The sequence below is a fragment of the Nycticebus coucang genome, chromosome 7 (assembly GCF_027406575.1).
Source record: "Nycticebus coucang isolate mNycCou1 chromosome 7, mNycCou1.pri, whole genome shotgun sequence".
NCBI classification, from domain to species: Eukaryota; Metazoa; Chordata; class Mammalia; order Primates; family Lorisidae; genus Nycticebus; species Nycticebus coucang.
In genome coordinates this window covers 71,442,056-71,464,530 of record NC_069786.1, presented here as the reverse complement: position 1 = coordinate 71,464,530, position 22,475 = coordinate 71,442,056, and the positions used below count along the sequence as shown (strand labels likewise).

Sequence of the window (22,475 nt, the reverse complement as noted above, 5' to 3'; positions counted from 1 at the left end):
TAGTTTCATTTTCTGGTTTGCTATTTGATTCCAAATGTCTATTTTTGTGCCAGTACCATGCTGTCTTGACCACTATGGCCTTAAAGTGCAGCCTAAAACCTATAATGCTGATGCTTCCGGTTTTGTTTTTATTATTAAGAACTGCCTTAGCTATATGGCAGGTTTTTCTGGTTCCATACTAAATGAAGAAACCATTTTGTCCAAGTCTTGAATGTACGATGTTGGCATTTTTTTAATAGGAATGGCATTGAATCGGTAGATTGCTTTGGAAAGTATGGACATTTTAACAATGTTGAGTCTTCCCAGCCATGAGCATGGTATGTTCTTCCATTTGTTAATATCCTCAGCTGTTTCTTTTCTTTTGTACTTTTCTTTATAGAGGTCCTTCACCTCTTTTGTTAGGTATATTTGTAGGTATTTCATTTTCTTAGAACCCATGGTGACGGAATTTGTATCTTTAATTAGCCTCTCACCTTGGCTGTTATGGCATATACAAAGCCTACTGACTTGTGGACATTGATTTTATATTCTGAAACATTACTGTATTTTTTGATGACTTCCAGGAGTCTTGTGGTTGAGTCTTTGGGGTTCTCTACGTGTCATATCGTCAGCAAAGAGAGAGTTTGACCTCCTCTGCTCCCATTTGGATTTCCTTTATTTCCTTGTCTTGCCTAATTGTATTGGCTAGGACTTCCAGCACTATGTTGAATGGTAATGGCGACAGAGGACAACCTTGTCTGGTTCTAGTTCTAAGTGGAAAAGCTTTCAGTTTTACTCCTTTTAGTAAAATATTAGCTGTGGGTTTGTCATAGATAGCTTCGAACAGTTTAAGAAAAGTGCCACCTATGCCTATATTCTTCAGTGTTCTAATTAGAAAAGGATGCTGGATTTTATCAAATGCTTTTTCTGCATTTACTGAGAGATCATATGGTCTTTGTTTTTCCTTCTGTTGATACAGTGAATAACGTTTATGGACTTGTGTATGTTAAACCAGCCTTGCATCCCTAGGATGAAACCTACTTGATCATGATATATGACTTTTTTGATGATAAGCTGTAATCTATTGGCTAGGATTTTGTTGAGAATTTTTGCAACTATATTCATTAGTGAAATTAGTCTGAAATTCTCCTTTTTAGTTGGATCTTTTCCTGGTTTTGGTATCAGGGTGATGTTTGCTTTGTAGAACATTTTGCAGAGGATTCCTTCCTCAATTTTTTGGAATAATTTCCACAGTATGGGAATAAGCTCTTCCTTGAAGGTTTGATAGAATTCTGGTGTGAAGCCATCCAGACCAGGGCTTTTTTTTGTTTGTTTCTTTGATCTCAGTGCTTGAAATTGGTCTGTTCAAGAGATCCGTTTCTTCCTGGCTAAGTCTAGGGAGAGGGTGTGATTCCAAATATTGATCTATTTCTTTCACATTGTCAAATTTCTGGGCATAGAGTTCTGGTAGTATTCAGAGATAATCTCTTGTATCTCTGTGGCATCAGTTGTTCTTTCCCCTTTATCATTTCTGATTGAGGTTATTAGAGATTTTACTTTTCTATTTCTAGTCAGTCTGGCCAAAGGTTTATCTATTTTATTTATTTTTCAAAAAACCAACTCCTTGTTTCGTTAATTTTCTGAATGATTCTTTTGTTTTTAATTTCATTAATCTCTGATTTAATTTTGGATATTTCTTTTCTTCTGCGGGTTTTAGGTTTAGATAGTTCTTTTTCCAATTCCATAAGATGGCTTGTGCGTTTGTTGATGCACTCTCTTTCTGTTTTCTGGATGTAGGCATCTAAAGCAATAAAATTTCCTCTCAGGACTGCTTCTGCTGTATCCCACTGGTTTTGGTAGCTTGCATCTTGATTATTATTATGCTTAAGGAAGTTAATGATTTCCTCTTTTATTTCTTCCTGCACCCAACTGTCATTCAGCATAAGGTTGTTTAATTTTCATGCCTTTGTGTGGGGTTGAATGTTTTTGTTGGAGTTGAGTGCCTTATGGTCTGAGAAGATACAAGGTATAATTTCAATTCTTTTGATTCTGTTGAGGTTTGTTTTCTGTCCTAGGATATGATCAATTTTGGAGAATGTTCCATGGGCCGATGAGAAAAATGTATATTCTTTATCTTTGGGATGGAGTGTTCTATGTATGTCTATCAAGCACAGTTGTTCTAGGGTCTCATTTAAGTCCCTTATATCTTTGTTTAATTTCTGTTTAAAAAATCTGTCCAACTCTGTAAGAGAAATGTTAAAGTCCCCTGTTATTATGGTGTTATAGGATATCATACTGCTCAGATTAAGTAAGGTCTGTTACAAGAATCGGGGAGCATTTAAGTTGGGTGCATAAATATTTAGAATCGAAATGTCTTTTTGTTATATTTTTCCCTTGACCCGTATGAACTGACCTTCTTTGTCTTTTTTGACTTTAGTTGCTTTAAATCCACATGTATCTGAAAAATAAGATTGCAACCCCCTCTTTTCTTCTGAATTCTGTTTGCCTGAAAAATTGTCTTCCAACTCTTAACTAAAACCCTTAGTTTTAATTTTTCTTTTGAGACTAGGTGTGTTTCCCGCAGACAGCAAATGGATGGCTTGTGTTTTTTAATCCAATCAGTTGATCTATGCCTCTTCAGTGGGGAATTTAAGCCATTAACATTTATTGAGGTAATTGATAAGTGTGGTAGCGTTCTATTCATCTTATTCTGTGAAAGTTCATTGCTTAGTTTTGTCTTTTGCATCATTGTGGAGGCTAGGTTCTGTCCTTTAATTTCTGGGTACTTACTTTGCTGGTGGTCCATTGTGATGATAAGTGCGTAGAACAGGTTGAAGTATTTCCTATAGAGCTGGTCTTGTGGCAGATTTCCTCACTGTTTGCATATCAGTAAGAGATTTGATTTCTTCATCAATTTTAAAGCTTAGCTTAGTAGGATATGGAATTCTGGGCTGGAAATTGTTCTGTTTAAGTAGATTCAAGGTAGATAACCATTGTCTTCTGGCTTGAAAAATTTCATTAGAGAATTCTGCAGTCACCCTGATGGATTTGCTCTTGTAGGTCAACTGGCACTTACTCCTGGCAACTTGCAAAATCTTTTCTTTTGTCTTGACTTTGAACAGGTTCATCACAATGTGTCTTGGAGAAGCTCTGTTGGAGTTGAGGCAACCTGGGATCCGATACCTCTCTGAAAGGAGTGTGTCAGAATCTTTGGCAATATTTGGGAAATTTTCATTTATAATATTCTCTAGTATGGATTCCATTCCTCTGGGCCATACGGGATCTTCTCCTTTGGGGATTTCTATAACTTGTATGTTTGAATGCTTCATAAAGTCCCATAATTCTGTCATTGAACATTCTGCTTTCTCTCTCTTCTTTTCTGCCTCTTTAAGTATCTGAGTTATCTCAAGAGCTTTGTCCTCTACCTCTGAGATTCTCTCTTATGCATGGTCTAATCTATTGTTGATACTTTCTACTGCATCTTTAAGTTCCCCAATTGCTTCAGTTCCTTCAGGTAAGCTATATCCTTTCTGTATTCTTCATTATTGTTCATCTCTTACTTGATTCTGTTTTTGGATTTCCTTTTGGTTATTTTCCACTTTCTCAGCAATTTCCTTCATTGTTTTCATCAGCTGTATTTTAAATTCCCCTTCTATCATTTTTAACATTTCTTTGTAGGTGGAATCCTTAGCAATGACTACCTCATGGTCCCTTGGGGGAGTTTCTCTGGACTTGTTTTTCATGTTGCCAGGATTTTTCTGCTGATTCTTCCTCATGAGTGTTTTCTTTTATCTGTTTCTTTGCCCTACTTTTCCTTTCACTTCCTCTTGCTCTCTTAAGTTACCGTGCCTCTGGCCTAAGGTTTTGATGAGTCCTTTTTGTATAGGACCAGAAGGATGAGAAGATTGAAGAGCAAGAAGGGAAAAAAAGATTTTTAAAACTAGAAAGGGGAGAGGGTGAGTAAAAGAGAATATTAACAAAAAGAATAGAGGCACCGAAAAAGGGAGACAAGTAATAAAGGTGTACAGTAGGGTACTTTGACCCAACCTTAAAAACCCCCAACCTCTGGGGGTACTGGGTTGGGTGGTTCTTTGAGGTCAGCAGCTCTTTGCCAGTCCAGTCTGTTTAAGACACAGTACCCCACCTCCACCAAATAGAGAGGAAAGACAAAAATACTATAAATCAACCAAAACAAAGAAACAGAAAACTTTACAGGATAAAATTGGTGGAAAAACTAAATAATAGGGGCAGAAATACTAGCAAAAATGAAGTTTCTGTTATTAAAGAAAGCAACAATAGAAAATTATATTAAACTAGAAAAATGAAAGAAAAGAAAAATCTAGAGAGAAAATGTTGAAATAAAAAAAAGCAGTGTATATCTTGCTGAATATTGTCTGGGCAACAGGTGATCTTCTGGGATATGAGATGTTAATCACAATGCTGATATAGCTGTTTGAGATGGAGACTGGAGGCCTCTGCTGGTTTCTCAAACCCTGCAGGGTTGAAAGCCTAAATCTCTTCCTCAGCCCACTTAAAAGACTATAAATCATTAACCTTGGCTAAGCAGAAGCTTTCCCAGGAAAGCCCTTGTCTCTGGGATCTCTCCTGAAGTGGCTGCCTATTTATCCAGTGTGCCAAAAGTAGTCTCACTCTATGCCTCTGAGGGCCGAGACTGCAAGGCAGCCCTGCTACTGCCAAACACCGAATTCTCTGCTCTTCTCCAGCATCTCAGACCCAGCTTTTGGCACTGCTCAGTCACAAAATCACTTGCCCAAGGTCTCCCATCCCAAGCCTCTCTCTGCAACCCTGAGGGTGGAGCCTGCAGAGGCAGTTTTCCCACAGTGGCTGCACGCGGCCCTAACCAACAATATTAGCTCCGTTCCAGCTCAGCAGCTCAGTCTGTGGCCCTAGACAAGGCTTAAAGTCATCCACACTCTCGCCCAAGTTCTCCCAAGGTAGTTCAACCAAGTGCCCAAGTCCAAAAAAACAAAACAGCCCACAGGGAAAGCCGTTCCTGTTTGTAATCTTGCTGCTGTTGTAATTACAGCTGTGGCAGCCACAGTCTCAGACTGAACAAATGCAACCACTTGCCAGTTCTCCACTGCTTTTATCTTCTTCCTGGGGTCCAGAAGTCTCTCGCTGTCTCCCTGTGTCCCCAAAGGGATATTTCTGGGCAGAGTCCATAAGCCAGAGATGCCTAGAGTTTTCTCTCCCCAATCTCACCATGCCCAGTTGCAACAAAGCTGTTACTTGGCCGCCATCTTGTTCCCTCCTCCAGAAGCACCAAGCAGCAGTACCACCACCCTCCCCAGCAGGGGTTTGTGGCTCCTCCACATCCTCTCTCATGTGCGGGGGCACAGGTTGCCATGTCATTATTATTTTTTTTTTTTTTTTTTTTGAGACAGGTCTTCAAGCTGTTGCCCTGGGTAGAGTGCCATGGCATCACAGCTCACAGCAACCTCCAACTCCTGGGCTCAAGTGATTCTCCTGCCTCCGCCTCCCAAGTAGCTGGGAGTACAGGCGCCTGCCACAATGCCCAGCTATTTTTTAGTTGCAGCCGTCATTGTTGTTTGGTGGGCCCAGGCTGAATTTGAACCTGCCAACTCAGGTGTATGTGGCTGGCACCTTAGCTGCTTGAGCCATAGGCGCCGAGCCATCATTATTGTTTTTAAAGACTTAAAATATAATTAATCTTAAACATGCTAAACTGCATTTATACACTTAACATATCTTTGTTTCTCTATAATTACCTCAGTTGTCTAACAGACTTTCCCAGCACTTTAGTATCTCTTACATTTAATTAAACTTGTAGATATGCTGAACCTTGGTTTTCTTAAATATTTCTGTATTATTTTAGAAGCTTAATTTAAAATAACCTTAGTTAGCACTTACAGCTAAAATCAGAGGCCTAAATCAATCTCTTACTTAAACATTTTAAATTGAAGTCCCAGGGTAACCTGTTATTCAGTGTGGCAAGTTATTATTAGATACTTTTAGAATATAAAATACCATATAGGTACAGTTTATTTCTAAGTTTGAAATTAAAATGTTGATGTCATTGATTTACTTTAAGCTTTAGGGGGCCACAAAATTTTACAAACAAACAATTCTATCCTAAGTGAAGAAAGTTGAAGATGGGTTCGTATCCCAATGTATAGTGATTTTTTTTGCAGTTTGGCCGGGGCCTGTATAGGGATTTTTTAATCCAAATGTGTTGTTTCCCACTCACATCCCCTAGGTTCACATTACATATTGAATAAATCTTCTGCCTGTTCCCATGTCTGCAGCCACTCACCATAGATAGATATCTATTCTCTGCATTACTCTTGTAATAAAATAATTTTCTTATGTGTAATATTTATAATCAAAAAGTAACTTCCAAATAAGGAAATTTTAATTATCTGGGAATTTTGTTTAAGGAGATTTAATAAGGTATCTGAGTAGTATCCTTCAGAATCATTCCTTTAAGACTCGAATGACAACTGAGAAATGTCTTTTGTACACAGTGGGCAGCCAGTAGGTTTTCTGCAGGGGGTTTCTACTGAGAGCTGACAGAGAGCATCTTGGCAAACGTTCAGAAACTGACATTAACTTGGTTAGGCCCTGCATGGAACCTCATGTTCAGCAGAATTCTTCTGACCTGCCTATGCATGCCAAGCTAATCTGCAAACATCTAATGAGCCCACTCCAAAGAAACAGACCCTCTCCCAACCTACTTCATTTTCATATGTTCTCTGGGGTGGGGAGACAAGACTTCGTGAGGACTGATGATGCTGCAAAGACCACAATAATGATAATTAACTTGCTGAATTTAGAAGATTATGCTGTTAATTAGTTGCAAAATAAAGATAAGTAATAGAGCAGCAGATGGTAGAATAACACCCAGGAGAAGGAGGGTTATTACTCTGATGAGTTTTTGTGGCACATATGAAATATGGATCTGACTTTTTCATAAATTGTTTCTAGAGAACATTATCTTTTTTCTTTGAACTATGATGAAGTAGTTTGTTCCTACCAAGTTCTAACAGTTGTGATAAAATTTATTTTCAAGGGTGAAACATGGAGCTTGAATAACAAACTATTTTTAGCAGAACATCTCTTAATGTGTTTTATTGGTCAGCACAGCAAACTTAACCCTTTAATTGACACAATCTCTCTCTAGGAAAAAAGTTTTCAATATAATAGCTGAACTAAAATTGCTAAAACTTTAAGATAGTAGTCTGTTTCTCAGAAATATATTTTTGTTTTGCAAACAATATATACTTTTAGGTTAAATTAAAATTATGCCTTTGTTTTACTGTACATGTTGAATATATATTTTTTTAAACCTTATTTGATTTGTGAATGCTTAATCTTTATTTCTCAGAGTACCAAATTTTTATGTACGTATATTAAATTTCTCTGGCAGGAGAAATTTTGATCTCAGTAATGGACTGACCAATATCTGATATTCAACTTGATTACTTCGAATACTTAATATTAGATAGAGCAGAACTCTAGTTTGGCAAAGCTTTTGTATAAAATATGTTCAGTGAACTTGGAGTCAACTGGCAAGAATTCTGGTTTTATCTCTGCTAACTTACACTATGATTCTGGCAAATAACTTTTCACTCTTTGGAAGATTATCTTTAAGATGGTGGTCAGACTAATTGATTTCTGTTATCTCTGCTAGCTCTGAAATTCTATTCCAAAATAAATGTGACTTTTCACCAATTGTTTTTAGAACCAACACATTTGGCCTTTTTTAAATAATCCTAACAAATACATGAGTAAATTTTAATTACCCTCGTATTAGTCATAAAATGTATATGAATGATATGTATTGAATGCTTTTTTCACCTAACTCATCCTAATTTTTTTAAGCATACATGCATTTTTGTTGTAGTTCAAAAAAAAATTAATGGACAGTTCAGAGCAGTGTTAATTAACCCTTAAAACGTTTTTCTTACGTTTTATACCCAGTGGCACACTTTCCAAGTCAGACCCATTGTAATCAATGTAACAGCATGAAGTAAACATTAGAGCTTCTTCACTGGATGAGTACTGTATACCCTAGGGCAGTCAAGGGAGGGTAATGAATGAATACTGATGCTGCTTTTAAGTGCTCTATAAGGTAGTAACTTGCCCTACTAAAGATTATTCAAGAGAGTGATGTTTATGTACTTCAGACTCCCCTATGTGCAGTTACTGTATTTCATTAATTCTAAGAGTTTAGCTCTTCACTATAAAACTTTAAATGCTCTTCAGTTCCATGATGTTTTCTACCTAAGGACTGAAAAGTGTTTTACCAACACATCATTTACCAAGCCTCACGTTGTAACTTCTACCTAAATTTATGTTCATTTTATATCCTAAAATATAGTCTTAGCACTGTAGACTGGATACTATTCATTGTATTTTGATATCTAACATTCTTTTTATAAAAGATAAAAACATGCAAACTGATTCACCTCCCCAGACTCTCATCCTTTGTTCTGTTTATATATATATAACTTACACTTGTCAACTCCTATCTTTCTGCTCTAAATTTGTATTGATTATTTTCTTAAGGTATTTCATATCTGATTCCATCCAGCTACTGCTTCCATATTGTCCTAATTTCCTGTGTCTTAGCTAGAAATACAGAGTTGACCACCGCCTTAAGTTGACCTAATTTTCATAGACCAGATATGCACCACATGTACATATCAGTACAGTGGCCCTAGTTCCTTATGTTGACCAGTTTGTTACAGTCCTTTGGTGGTCTACATACATAGGTTCTACTATATAGTAGTTTTTCTGATTGTTAAAAAAGGAAGGAACGAAGAATCTTGAATGGATTCTAAAAGATGATGTGTATGATGTAATCCTTAACATACCTTACATATAAAATACGTCTGGGGCCAAACCAATGCTTAATTTGACCCCTAAGTACTTTGTGAAAATTTGAAAGTGCAGTAACTCTCCTGATTCTTTTATGTCTCTCCACCCACATGCTAAGCAAATAGAGTCCTAGATAGCTATTCTTAAACAAATAAGAAATTTTGTGAGTGAGGTAGATTTTTGCATATTACATTTAATTTTCACCTCAACCCTGCAAGGAAGTTTTCATTATTTGAAGTTTTACACCAGTAAGGAAACTGGGACTCAAAGGTTAATGATTTGTTCAGAGTCACAAGTCGTTTAAGATAAAGTTCTGACCCTAAAGTTCCTTTTCAGATGTATAAGACTTTATAACACATTATTGATTCTAATCAGTGAAGATACTAGGACTATATATGTACTACTTTTTGTAAGTTCAAAAAGAAGTAGTTTGTCAGAAAAGAGGGAGAAAACACGCCAGATCCTGAGTGACATGGCTTAGCAGTTGTGGTGTCAGGCCTGGTGTTCTCCATCTTTAGTGATTGTCTTTTGAAACATTAAGCCACATAGCTTCGGACTATCTTTCTTGGATCTTTTCCTGTTTTCTGGTAGCATCAGGTATGTATAATGTGTGCAGCATGGTGCTATGGAAAAATTGTGCACTTTGAAATTAATGAAATCTGAGTTCAAATATAGGATTTGAACTAGCTTAATGGCTGGGTAGCCTCGAACATATGATCTCTGGTTTCTTAAGTCTGTAAAGTGGGGATATTATCCAATTAAAAACACATTGAAAGACTGAACACAACGAATGAATCTCAGGTGTATTATGTTAAAGAAAGAAGCTGAGTTCAAAAGGCTATGTTTTCATTTATATAATATTCTAGAAAAGACAAAACACTTGAGATAAAACAGATCAGTGATTTTCGGGGCTGGGAGTGGGAGGAGAGTGTGACAGGAAAGGACATGAGGGCATGATGGGGGTAGTAAAACTGTTCTGTAACCTGATTGTGGGGGCTGCTGCACAAGTGTGTGTGCTTATTCAAATTCGGTAGAACTGTACACTAAAAAGAGTTAGTTTACTGTATGTAACTTATACCATTTTTTTTAAACTACTGACTTGATTTAAACATTCATACCAAGAATCTATAGTGATTAGCACTAGAGAGAAGATGTCCACTAACACTTGTTTAGGTATAATTATTGCCTCAGTAGACATTCTGGTGACCTTTTCATCTATGCTTAATCTTTAAGGGATCGGGATCACATATGAGAGACCATAGGAAGATGTATATAGATGAAAATAAAGAAATTACAAATTTTTGAATAATTGTAAAATTTTCTAAATTGTTCTTAGGTGGAATAAATCAAAGCAATTATACTAGAGTCATTTGGGGGCTTTTTTCAAAAGCTTTTCTCCCTCACCCCTTTCTGCTATACTTAGGGAAGAAAGAAAGGGAAGTTCACAAAGAAACTATGTTGGTAACACTGAACACCTGAGACAGTTACCTCTAGGAAATTTGAGAAGCACTGGGTAGACTGGAACACAATCCTCATATCAATGTGTATATTTTTGTAACCTCATATCAATGTGTATATTTTTGTAACCTCCTTTCCCTCAAATACATACTTATGTTATGAATCTTAAGAAGATGAAATGGACATATCTCTGACTCATATTTTGTGCTCAAGGACACATCCCAGTTACTAAAACCAGTGTCAGCACTAATAGACCTGAGTCTCTCAGGCCCCTGAAGTTCCTTTTATCACTGAGGTACTATGGTATGATTAGCTAGTAATTATTTCATATTTATAGATCATAACAATAAAACTACGTTAAAGATTACATGTGCCCATTTTTTTTTCTTTTCTTTATTTCAACAATGTTTTGTAGTTTTTGTTTTTGTTTTTGTTTTTGTTTTTGTTTTTGTTTTTTGGCCAGGGCCGTTTTGATTCTACCACCTCCAGCATATGGGGCTGGTGTCCTACTCCTTTGAGCCACAGGCACCACCCCATGTGCCCATTTTTGCTAAAGAAACCAATTTCAAGCCAGGCTTGGTGGCTCCCACCTGTAATCCCAATGGTTTGGGAGACTGAAGCAGGAGGTTGGCTTGAAGCCAGGAGTCTGTGGCCAGCCTAGGCAACATGAGCAAGATCCCATCTCTACCAAAAAATATGAAAAGATGAAGAAGAAGAAAATAGTTTTTGTCATTTAGCAGATACGTTTGTTGTGCATCTACGTAACAACCTGTGGACCAGTTGCTAAAAGAAATATAAAACAATCTTATCTCTTAAGAAATTACTGTACAGTTGGGAGATAAAATAGTCACATATGACAAACTTTTGCTGATAGAATAATAAACTTCATTGGAATTATATCTTTATAAAGAGGTAGCCATAAATTATTCTACAGCCACATTTTATCTCTAGATTTGTCATATTCTGAAAGTGAATCAACTATAATTCACTTAACTGGCAAAATGGAAGGAACATAATGAATGAGAATAGACCTGGAACTAAATCTGCTTACTGAGGATAGGAAGACCTAAGGGAGTTAAACCCAGCTGTAGGTTCTAGGAAAAGGTTCGGTCTGACAATTTAGTGTTCTAAAAAGTGCAGCATCAGGTCACTGTCCAAGTAAACACTGACACCACACTTGCTGAGATCAGATGTTCTCAAATCTGGAAAAGATTTAGGTCTTATAATCTAGCAGTCTGAGAAGACTGAGGTATGGGATATAGAAATAGGATAGCAGAGAATAGGTGACTGTGCATAACAATAAATTTGTATTGGTTATTTTAGTTGAACAAACCTAGTTATTTTCAGTTTTTGAGAGTTGGATTTGGGTATATAAAGCAGGGTATTTTTTTTAAATGATGTTTGCATTTCAGAGATTAAAAGCTGCTCTGACCCAACAACATCCTCCAGTTACCAATGGTGATACTGTCAAAGGTCATAGTAGCGGATTGGTTAGGACTCAGTCAGAGGAGTCTCGACCACAGTCATCTCAACAGCCAGCCACATCCACTACAGAAACTCCGGTATGTATGTTCTCTTCATTCAGCACTCTGTCACTGTTAACAGACACAGTACAGGTATTTGTAGTAGAGGTTCTAGTCACATATGTCTAGTTTGTGAGTGCTTATCAGGTGGTGATTGATACATGTCTATAGTGTATTTCTATAGAAAAGAATTATTGTATTTTTGTTAAATGTTTCAGAACTCTGTTTAGACCTTTTATCTTCTCTACTTAATGAATATTAACATTAAAAAGCAAAAGTTTTCAAAACAGAAACTCAGGTAAACAGCAAGTTTTAGATTGCCACCTAAAAGCATAGGTATTTCATAATATATTTTGTCTTTACAAAAGTTGAGATAAACTGGAATGAGGTTGTAGTTGTCAGCCACTAAACAACTTTACTTAGGGGCTGAGAGAGAGAGAATTTATGTTATAATTTAGGGATTAATGAACTGGTTTACAGCCCTTGGCTATTCATGTGGGGTGTTTAAGCCAAATATGATCTTTGCATTTTAAAGGGTTATTTTTTAAAAGAAATGAACATTATTTATTTTTTGTTAAGCCTTTATTTTCTTACCCTAAGTATAGTTTACCTGCATCCAATTATTACTTACATCTATATATTTTATTGTATTGGATGAAGTCCACATAAAGGCAACCATATTATCTGTTTACTACTATTTATCTCTAGTTTCTAGAATAGTGCCTATAAATTTTTTTTTTTTTTTTTTGAGACAGTCTCACATTGTCACCCTCTGTAGAGTGGGTAGAGTGCTGTGGCATCGTAGCTCACAGCAACCTCAAACTCTTGGGTCCAAGCGATTCTCTTGCCTCAGCCTCCCAAGTAGCTGGGACTGCAGGCGCCCACCACAACGCTGGGCTATTTTTACAGATGGGGTCTCACTCGTGCTGAGGCTGGTCTTGAACCTGTAAGTTCAAGCAGTCCACCCGCCTTGGCCTCCCAGAGTGCTAGGATTACAGGCATGAGCCACCACACCCGCCCCATAAATATTTTCTGAATGAAACAGACTTAATAAATCAATGGAACTGGGGAGAGAAAAAGGAGGACGGAAGTGTAAGCAGCCTCAAATCCTTGTTAGACATAAAAAATATATAAACGTAACTCTAATAGTTTCTGCTATTCTATTAGTATTTGTGATTAGACTTTGCTATAATGAGTTAAATAAATTAAAAACAAAACCCCAAAACTGGTTTTGGGGCCAAATGAGTAAAAGAAAAACCCTGCTATTCTCAATAAGAAAGATAAGAGGATGAAGAAAAGATATCACAAGATTGCAATTTTTGAAACCAGCCATAGAAATATTTTTCTAAAAGATTAAGTTGCAATTATGTAGGTAAAAGACACAATTCAGTTTAATGCTTGTTTTTTGTTACAATTAAAGTACTTTATAAAAGAAATAACTTAATTTTTAATACTAGTTATTTGGTCAAAAGAATAGCTTTGTATTTGATCATAGAAACTTTGGTGATTTGTTTAAGAAATTTTGGTGATTTACTTGCAGAACTTACCTTGAGCCCTCTATATAAGATTTTTGCTTATTACATAGATGAGGAGAAAACAAATTCATTTGTTTATACCATTTTAAAATATAACTAATTATAGGTAAATGATTATTTTCAGGCTTCTCCTTTGGGCAATATGCCTAGGCCACAAAGTACTCTTGGCTTTATACCATTTCCAACAATTGATTTTTCTGCTCTCATATTCAGGTGTTCTCTGGGACAGTTTTCAGGGGTATGAGAGGCTTGAAGGTACCTACTATTAGACACTAGGCAATATGGCTAATGACTGAAGGTTTCTGTCTCTGGATTATCTGAGATAACGAAGCTGATCCACTGGGAGCAGGGGGACCAATTAAAATGAAAATCAAGGCTTCTGTGGTAGTTTGTTTACCAGGAAAATTGAGCATTAATAATTACAAGAACCTGACCCTGAGAAAGACTAACCCTAAATTTCAAAAACTGAGGAAAAACTGAATACACCAAAGTATATACAAGCTTTCACTTCTTAAATTTAGAAACCAACTTTTAAAGGAAATTGATAAATAACAATAAACTAATGTCTTTGCAGCTACTTGGATGGAACTGGAGACCATTATTCTAAGTGAAATATCTCAGAAATGGAAAAACAAATACTACATGTTCTCGTTTATAAGTGGGAGCTAAATAAGGGACATATGTAGTATGAAGTCACAAATAGTGTAATGAACAGTGAAAACTAAGAAGGGGGGAGGATGCAAGGGGAATGAGGGATAGAAATCTACCTATTGAGTGTAATGTATGCTATTTTGGTGACAGGTACGCTGAAAGCCCTGGGTTCAGCAGCATCCATGTAACCAAAAACACTATACCCCCTAAATCTATTAGGACATTTAAAAAAATTTAATGATGTAAGATATTTAATTGAAAAATAAAAAATGATGTTTCCTATCATGAATTTAAGTAGGAAGCTATTAAACTTTTTAATTTAGCAACTTATAATCAGTAGTTTTCAAAGGATTAAATATTAGTCTTTTTAAAAGTACACTTGTGCTTTGGGAGATAGAGACAGGAGGATTGCTTGAAGCCAAGACTTCAAGATCTACCTACCAACAAAGCAAGACCCTGTCTCTCCAAAAAAGTTTAAAAGTTAGCCAGGTATGGCAGCATATACCTATTGTCTCAGCTTTTTGAGAAAGCGAGGCAGGAAGATTACTTGAGCCAAGGAGTTAGAGGCTGCAGTGAACTACGATGGTGCCACTATACTCCAGCCTAGGTAACAGTAAGACCATATCTCTTAAAAAAAAAGTATACTTGCGAGCAGCACCTGTGGCTCAGTGGGTAGAGTACTGGCCCCATATACCCAGGATGGCAGGTTCGAACCCGGCCCAGGCCAAACTGCAACCAAAAATGGCTGGGTGTTGTGGCGGGTGCCTGTAGTCCCAGCTACTCTGGAGGCTGAGTCAAGAGAATCACCTAAGCCCAGGAGTTGGAGGTTGCTGTGAGCTGTGATGCTATGGCACTCTACTGAGGGCGATAAAGTGAGACTCTTGTCTCCAAAAAAAAAAGGTACACTTGGTAAAATAAAGGATCTATGAATGATTATTTATTTATATTGTGCTTTTAATTATTTCATATTATTTCTACATAAGTGAAAATACTGTACGTACTTTAAAGAATACATTTACTGTAATATTACATTAGTGAGAATATTGTTATAGTATAGTTCATTTATTTCAAGGAAGAAGTTAAACCACAGAGTCATTTTCATATTTTTCCAAAATACTAATGTATTCAACAAGACTTTGAAAATAAAAGTTAATGCCTCGGGCGGTGCCTGTGGCTCAGTGAGTAGGGCGCCGGCCCCATATGCCGAGGGTGGTGGGTTCAAACCCAGCCCCGGCCAAACTGCAACAAAAAAATAGCCGGGCGTTGTGGCGGGCTCCTGTAGTCCCAGCTGCTCGGGAGGCTGAGGCAAGAGAATCGCGTAAGCCCAAGAGTTAGAAGTTGCTGTGAGCCGTGTGACGCCAGGGCACTCTACCCGAGGGTGGTACAGTGAGACTCTGTCTCTACAAAAAAAAAAAAAGTTAATGCCTCTCTGCCTTTGACGTTCTTTACTGCCTATGTTAATTCACTCAATAGAAACAAATGTAACAAGCTTCCATCTGTATTTAATGTAGGCTTCTCCAGCTCACACAACTCCCCAGACCCAAAATACAAGTGGTCGTCGAAGAAGAGCAGCTAATGAAGATCCCGATGAAAAAAGGAGAAAGTTTTTAGAGAGAAATAGAGCAGCAGCTTCGAGATGCCGACAAAAAAGGAAAGTCTGGGTTCAGTCTTTAGAGAAAAAAGCAGAAGACTTGAGTTCATTAAATGGTCAACTGCAGGTATAGTACATACATGTGAAATATGGATTAGTTCTTTTTAAGTGTGAACATAGCTTTTTTCTATTATATTATTTATGTTTCTATTTATGAAGAAAAATAGAAAAGTTGGCCATCCAGACGTTTTAGGACATAATGTTGGATGTGTGTGGAATCGCAGTTTTGCAAGTCTATATCGATACTAAGAGGAGTAATATAAAACTTTTTAACACTGAATCAGTAAAGAATTTTGAAATGTAAGTGTTACCAGAGTAGGACAAAATTACCTAAACTATCTGTCTTGAACTTTATAAAGTTGTGATATAAAGTCCAAACAGAATTTAAAAATTTAAAAACATCACTTGGTATTTCAATTTTATTGTCTGTTTTTTGATTTCTATCACAACTATGATGTTGCTTTAGTAGCAGTTTTATTTTTAAATTCTTTCATTCTTTGAATCATAAATTTGTTATTTAAAGTGAATTTGGTTCTTGTGAAAGGTACCAGATTGACAGCTTTGGAAACAAGGTTACTAATTATCCACAGAACAGGTACAACATGGCCAGTAGCATTATAGATCATTTCATGTTGCCCTGTCATGTACCTCAGATACATTCGTCAGCACTTTATGGAGTATGAAAGGTTTTAAGTCTCCTTCCCAGTTCAGTCTTTGATAAGATTTCCAATGCTAGTATGTAGTATCAGGCATCATTGAAACTATTACCTTTACGGTTTTTCTTCCTTCTTTTTGTCTTTATTGTTTTTCCTCTGTAATATTGTGAGTGTTCGCCAATAAAATCTTTTAAACTACCAGTTGATGAACATCAACTAGAACATTGATGTTAATGAATTATAGTTATTAGCCTAGCTCAAGCTTCTGAGTTGTCCTTTCCAAGTTAAAAATTAATCTTTCTGTATAATCATAATTGGTGGTAAGGGACCTATTCTCTTTTTTAAATCTACAAGTAAAGATGTGACCAATATTAATTATCTGTTTAAATGCTTAGGAAAAACTTTTTAGCATCATGCATAGCATTTAGCAAATACAAATTTTATAACTTAAAATTTTTTGTATGTAAGGCAGACTTTTTTTAAAGTCTTTGTTGTGCTTTGAATATTGACATTAGTAGAACAAATGGACTGCCTTGCAAAACTTATTTTTAATCATTTTTACTAATGATTTAGAAATATGTAAGCATGGATTAGTATATCACATAGACTTTAAACATGTACTTACATACTAGATTTATTGAGAAACATATCATTATCATCTGATAAATTCTTATTCAAGAACTAGTTTCACAAGTTTTTATAGAAAATGTCTGAATTTTTTCCCATTTAAGTAAAATGAAACAGATTTATGTATGTACCGTAAAATGGCTATTCTTTACCAAATTTATTGGAATATTAACTATTATTTAAATTTTCAAATTTTATTACATTAATGAAGTGATTTAGATATATCTTCTGTTCTTAACTAACAGAATTTTCAGAATGACTTGGCTATTTTGTACTTACAGGACATAAAAGATAATCTCTGTTAATTTCAGTTATCTTATCTGTAGAATAAATATAATAATATCTGCTGGTCCTACTTCTCAGAGTTGTTGGATAAATCAGTTAAGTGAAAGTGAATGCTGTGTGTTTTTTCATATAGAAAATTTTAATTAGTAAGGCAAATTTGTCAGTTTTTTAAAATGTGGCTTTGTTGTGCCTTAAGAAATAAAAATGTTTAAAAACTACAAAGCAGTATATAAATAAGTGGTATGCTCATATAAATAGATAGCATTATTTATAGGGATCTTAGGCCAATTTTCTGCTTTGACCCAGGTTTAACACTATTAACAGCTTTTAATGAGATATTGTTATTTCCTCAATTGTACTGCAACCCTGGACTCTATTATTAATAGTAACACATTATTTCAGAAAGTATTAGAAAATTCCGTATTCAAATAAACATAATCATTTATATTTTTCTACCCTACAAACTGATGAAAATACCATTATTGTAGCAATAAACAGTAAGTATCATTATTGTAACAATGTCAACAATTCTGTCATATATTGTTACACAGTTTATAGTGTAGAAATTTCTTGATTGGAGAAATAAAGGCAAGATTTATATCTAGGTAGAAATTAGCTGACACTTTTTTGTGTGTGTGTGTGAGACAGAGTCTTACTATGTCACCCTCGGTAGAGTTCGGTGACATCACAGCTCACAGCAACCTCAAAACTCCTGGGCTTAAGCGATTCTCTTGCATCAGTCTCCCAAATTGCTGGGACTATAGACATCACAATGCCCAGCTATTTTGTTGTTGTTGTTGTTTTTAGCAGGCCCAGGTTGGGTTCGAACCTGTCAGCCCTGGTGTATGTGGCTGGTGCTGAGCCTGACACATCATGTTTTGAAGCATGAGACTTATAAATGGAAGTCAAATTTAAGAAATCAACAATTGAACATGAATTTCATTAATAACTTCAAATTACAAACAGAATAAGTAAAATAAGTATTTTTTTATTTCCTTATTTTTTATTTTTATTTCTTTGCTTGTTGTTGTTGTTACAGAGTCCCACCCAGTGCCCTGAGTAGAGTGCAATGGCATCATAGTTCACTACAATCTCAGACTCGGGTTGTGGGCATCCATTTTTAATCATTAAAAAATTGAGGGATTAGTGACAGTGAACATTTTTTCATATCTAGCTATTTGTATCTCTTTCTTTGAAAAATATTCATGTCTTTTGGTGTTATTTGGTTTTTTCTTGCTGATGCATTTGAGTTCCTTGTGGATTCTGGATATTAATCCTTTGAGGGATAAGAAATTACCTATTGGGTACAATGTACACTATTTGGATGATGAATACACCAAAAGCTCACACATCACTATTAAACGATTTATCCATGTTACAAAAAATCCAACTTATATCACCAAAATCTATTGAAATTTTTTTAAGACCTGAGTAGTCATCTTAATTTTAGAAATTAATTCCAAAATACAAGGAGGTGAAATGATGTATTGTGAGGGATTTGATTTAAAAAGAAAAATAATTATGTCCATCTGTAATATATACATAACATTAATCTGAGGAAATAGTTGTAATATTTTTTAGTGGGCAAAAGGAAAGTTGCTAGAAACAGCTCAAATATCCATCAGGAATGAATGAATAAACAAATTGTGGTATATACATGTAATAGATTATTACTCATCCATAAAAAAAGCGAAGTATATGCTACAGTGTGGATGAGGCCTTAGACACACGAAGTCAAAGAAGTTAGGACAGATACTGGCTGATTCCTTTGTGCGAAATATCTGTAATAGATGAATCCATAGAGACAGAATGCATATCGGTGGGGAGAAGGAGGGAATGGGGAAAAACTGCTTAATTAATAGGAAAAGGAGTTTACTTTAGAAAGATGGAAATGTTTTTTAACTCGATACAGGGTGGGAGGTGCACAGTATTTGTGAAATGTGCTAAATGCTACTTTTAAATGGTTACCTTTATGTTGTGTGAATTTTACCTCAGTAAATTACTCAAAGTCTTGCTTTTTAGAAAATACAACAATTTTTTCATTAATAAAAGATTTACAGTTAGATGAATAAATGTATAGGTATAAGAATCAATATAGCACTAAGTCCCTAAGTATAGTAAAATTTTTAGAATTTTGGAATGGAATTTATGTATTACCAAGATATAAACAATGGTGAGAAGATTGAGAATCGTGGATAGTCTGGGTAGAAAGGATATTGCAGTTATGACTTTCTGTTGTTTCAAGTCACTGTATGATTTTTACTTTTTGTTGTTTTCTATTTATTTGTCAAATAAAATAGTTTTTAAAAAGTGGCAGATTTAATTTTCAGATTGTAAATAGTTAACATGTTTATAGTAGATGCAGGGAGGAAAAAATTCTTATGGTCAACAGCAAAACCATTAACTGTGAAGAACAGAGTGACTTGGAAAGAAAATTGAATGTCAAAGAAATAATTAAACTCTACTTTTTGTGAAAATATTTATCAATTCTACTTTTCCTTAATTATCCTTCATGTGACATACAGGCTTAGCTGATCAGTGTAGCAGGCAGTAATGACCCATGTCACTTACATGTTAATGTATAATAAACAGTTTATTAACAAGTACTGAGGTATCATTGTACATATGTTTACTGGAGACATATTTGGCTTCCAAGAAAATATTAATTAATCAATCTTTAGGCCCCATTTACTAAATTTAATCATGTTTTAGCTTTCCAAAATCATTACTAAAAGAGCAATTTCATCAGATTGTTAGAGCAATCATAGTAATCTAAATCAAGAATGAAATACTGTTAGTTATAATTATTATATTTTTAAAATTAATATGTTTTGTTAATTTTGTTATCTTTTAAAATGGTTTTACCCTATTTATCTCTTTGTCTTTGTTATATTCGTCGTAGAGGTTCGTTTTCAGTTTAGAATTTTGGTATGTTTCTTTTATTAACAAAAAGGCATAGTGGTCCTTAACAATTACTCTGTGGATAAAGCTTAGAAATTTTTTTGTTGTGAATTTTGCTTTTAAAAAAGTGCTGTGCGTAGAAGCTGTATAAATTAATAAAGCATACTTTTATAGCTAAGATATGTGAGGACTTTCCACTCATAAGTTAATGATGTAGAAAAGGTTTTGTTTATTGATCCTTTGACTTACGGGAAATGGGATCAAATCTTTTATTCCTGGCACTTAAACAGTATTTTATTTCAGTATTTATCACTTGAAACAGGAAAAATAGCAACAGTTGGAAGATGCTATACAATAATGCCTGTTTATTTTAATTCCTGGAAAAGATAACATTCTGTGATCTGTCTTTCATTTTTTTCCCCTGAATTTTAAACTGTATTCTAAATGGAGGAAAGGGGTAATGATGATAATGATATTCCTCCACCTCATATATTTTATTCTGGATTTGAGCACTAGTACTTTTTTTTTTTTTTTTTAAGACAGAGTTTCACTTTATCGCCTTCAGTAAAGTGCTGTGGCATCACAGCAATCTCCAACTCCTGGGCTTAAGCGATTCTCTTGCCTCAGCCTCCCGCTGGGACTACAGGCACCCACCACAACGCCCGGCTATTTTTTTGTTGCAGTTTGGCTGGGGCGGATTCGAACCTATCACCCTTGGTATATGGAGCTAGTGCCTTACTCACTGAGCCACAGGAGCCACCCAGGATTGATTTTTTTCATACAAACTTTACTAACACCCCTCTCAGTTTCAAAGACAAAGGGTCTAATTAGACTAAAGCTCAGAAATTAGACTAAACCTTGCCCTACCCACTGAGTCACAGGTACACCCACTAGTACTTATTTTTATAAGCCTTTCTGAAGATCTTTCTGAGCTTTCTTCATCTGTCAAATTGATAAAATAAGAGATAATATAAACATCAAATGAGACAGGGTATAGAAAAGTATGTTGCAACCATACTATGCAAATGCTAGTTATTTATTAGACATTCTGTCATTATGTATGTGCAAGGCATGTTATTAGACACCAGTAGCAGTGAAAAAGACATTGTCGTTGTACTTATAGTATTTGTTGTCAAGCAGAGGAGACAGATATGTAACAAGTAATTAAAGTGTGAGACTAGGGTAAGAATCATTCCCATTCGTTTTGCAATGTGAAATACTTTACAGTTCTAAAGAGAACCCTGTCATCTCTTTTCTCTATTGTTACACATATAAATTAAAGAGCTAGTTTTCAAGTATAAGGTTTTATATATGTTCAATAACCCTTGGAATTCTGCAGTGGGAATCTTAATACTTAAATCACTCAATTTAAACAGATATGTATGTATATATAGAGAGAGGGGTGCTGGAAAATGTACACACATTTTAAGAAAGGAATACAACTGTATTGAAATTGTAATATTCAAGTCACGTTTGACTTTTGCAGTTGCAAGAGGTGCTCAAACATGACTTGCATTCATCTTTTATTATCAGTATATGCTATTACAATTTTAGTACAATTTTTTTTCTTAAAATGTGTATGCTTTTGTCAGCACCCTCTGTATATGTAAGTATACAGATATGTAGTATGTATATATACCCACACACGTATACATATACAAGTTTGGACAATTAAGTTCAAGAACCCATCCTAGAAAAAGTACTACAGACCTTATTGCCAAATATCACTAGGGACACCAGATGGCCAAGGGGAGTACTTTGAAAATGACCATAGGGATATTCAGCAGTGAGGTATGTAGCACTTTTTCTAGGATGATTGTTGGACCTCATATATACATGTACAGCAATGAGAAATTCCCCAGAAAAAGAGACTGTCAAATATTCTTTAATTGGGGGGGATAATGACCAAACCAGAAAGTCAAAGATCATAAATTTATATATGTCATCTATTCATGGCCCAAAAACCAATAAAAAGTTTTGATTGATTAACCAATTGAGTATCTTGTCATGATTTCATCAGGCTGACTGCTTCAGATAGTAATATAAGAAAATTATTTATTCACAGGCAGCACCTGTAGCTCAGTGGATAGGGCGCTGGCCACATACACCCAGGCTGGCAGGTTCGAACCCGGCCCAGGCCAGCTAAACAACGACAAGTGCAACCAAAAAATAGCTGGGCATTGTGACAGATACCTATAGTCCCAGCTACTTAGGAGGCTGAGCAAGAGAATTGCTGAAGTCCAAGAGTTTGAAGTTGCTGTGAACTGTGATGCCGCATTACTCTACTGAGGGCGAAGTAATGACACTCTGTCTCAAAAAAAAAAAATTATTCACTAGTATGTAATTA

The 22,475-nt window shown here is 35.5% G+C and overlaps 1 protein-coding gene across 2 annotated transcripts in view; it reads left to right on the top strand.

Annotated features, from left to right (window-relative positions):
• ATF2 (activating transcription factor 2) overlaps window positions 1-22,475 on the top strand; it is a 107,096-nt gene that overhangs the window by 71,626 nt on the left and 12,995 nt on the right. For both annotated transcript variants that reach the window (XM_053598112.1, XM_053598111.1), the window contains exons 11-12: window positions 11,712-11,861; window positions 15,520-15,726. In XM_053598112.1, the coding sequence (XP_053454087.1) occupies window positions 11,712-11,861; window positions 15,520-15,726 (357 nt within the window). The remainder of the gene's footprint in view (window positions 1-11,711; window positions 11,862-15,519; window positions 15,727-22,475) is intronic.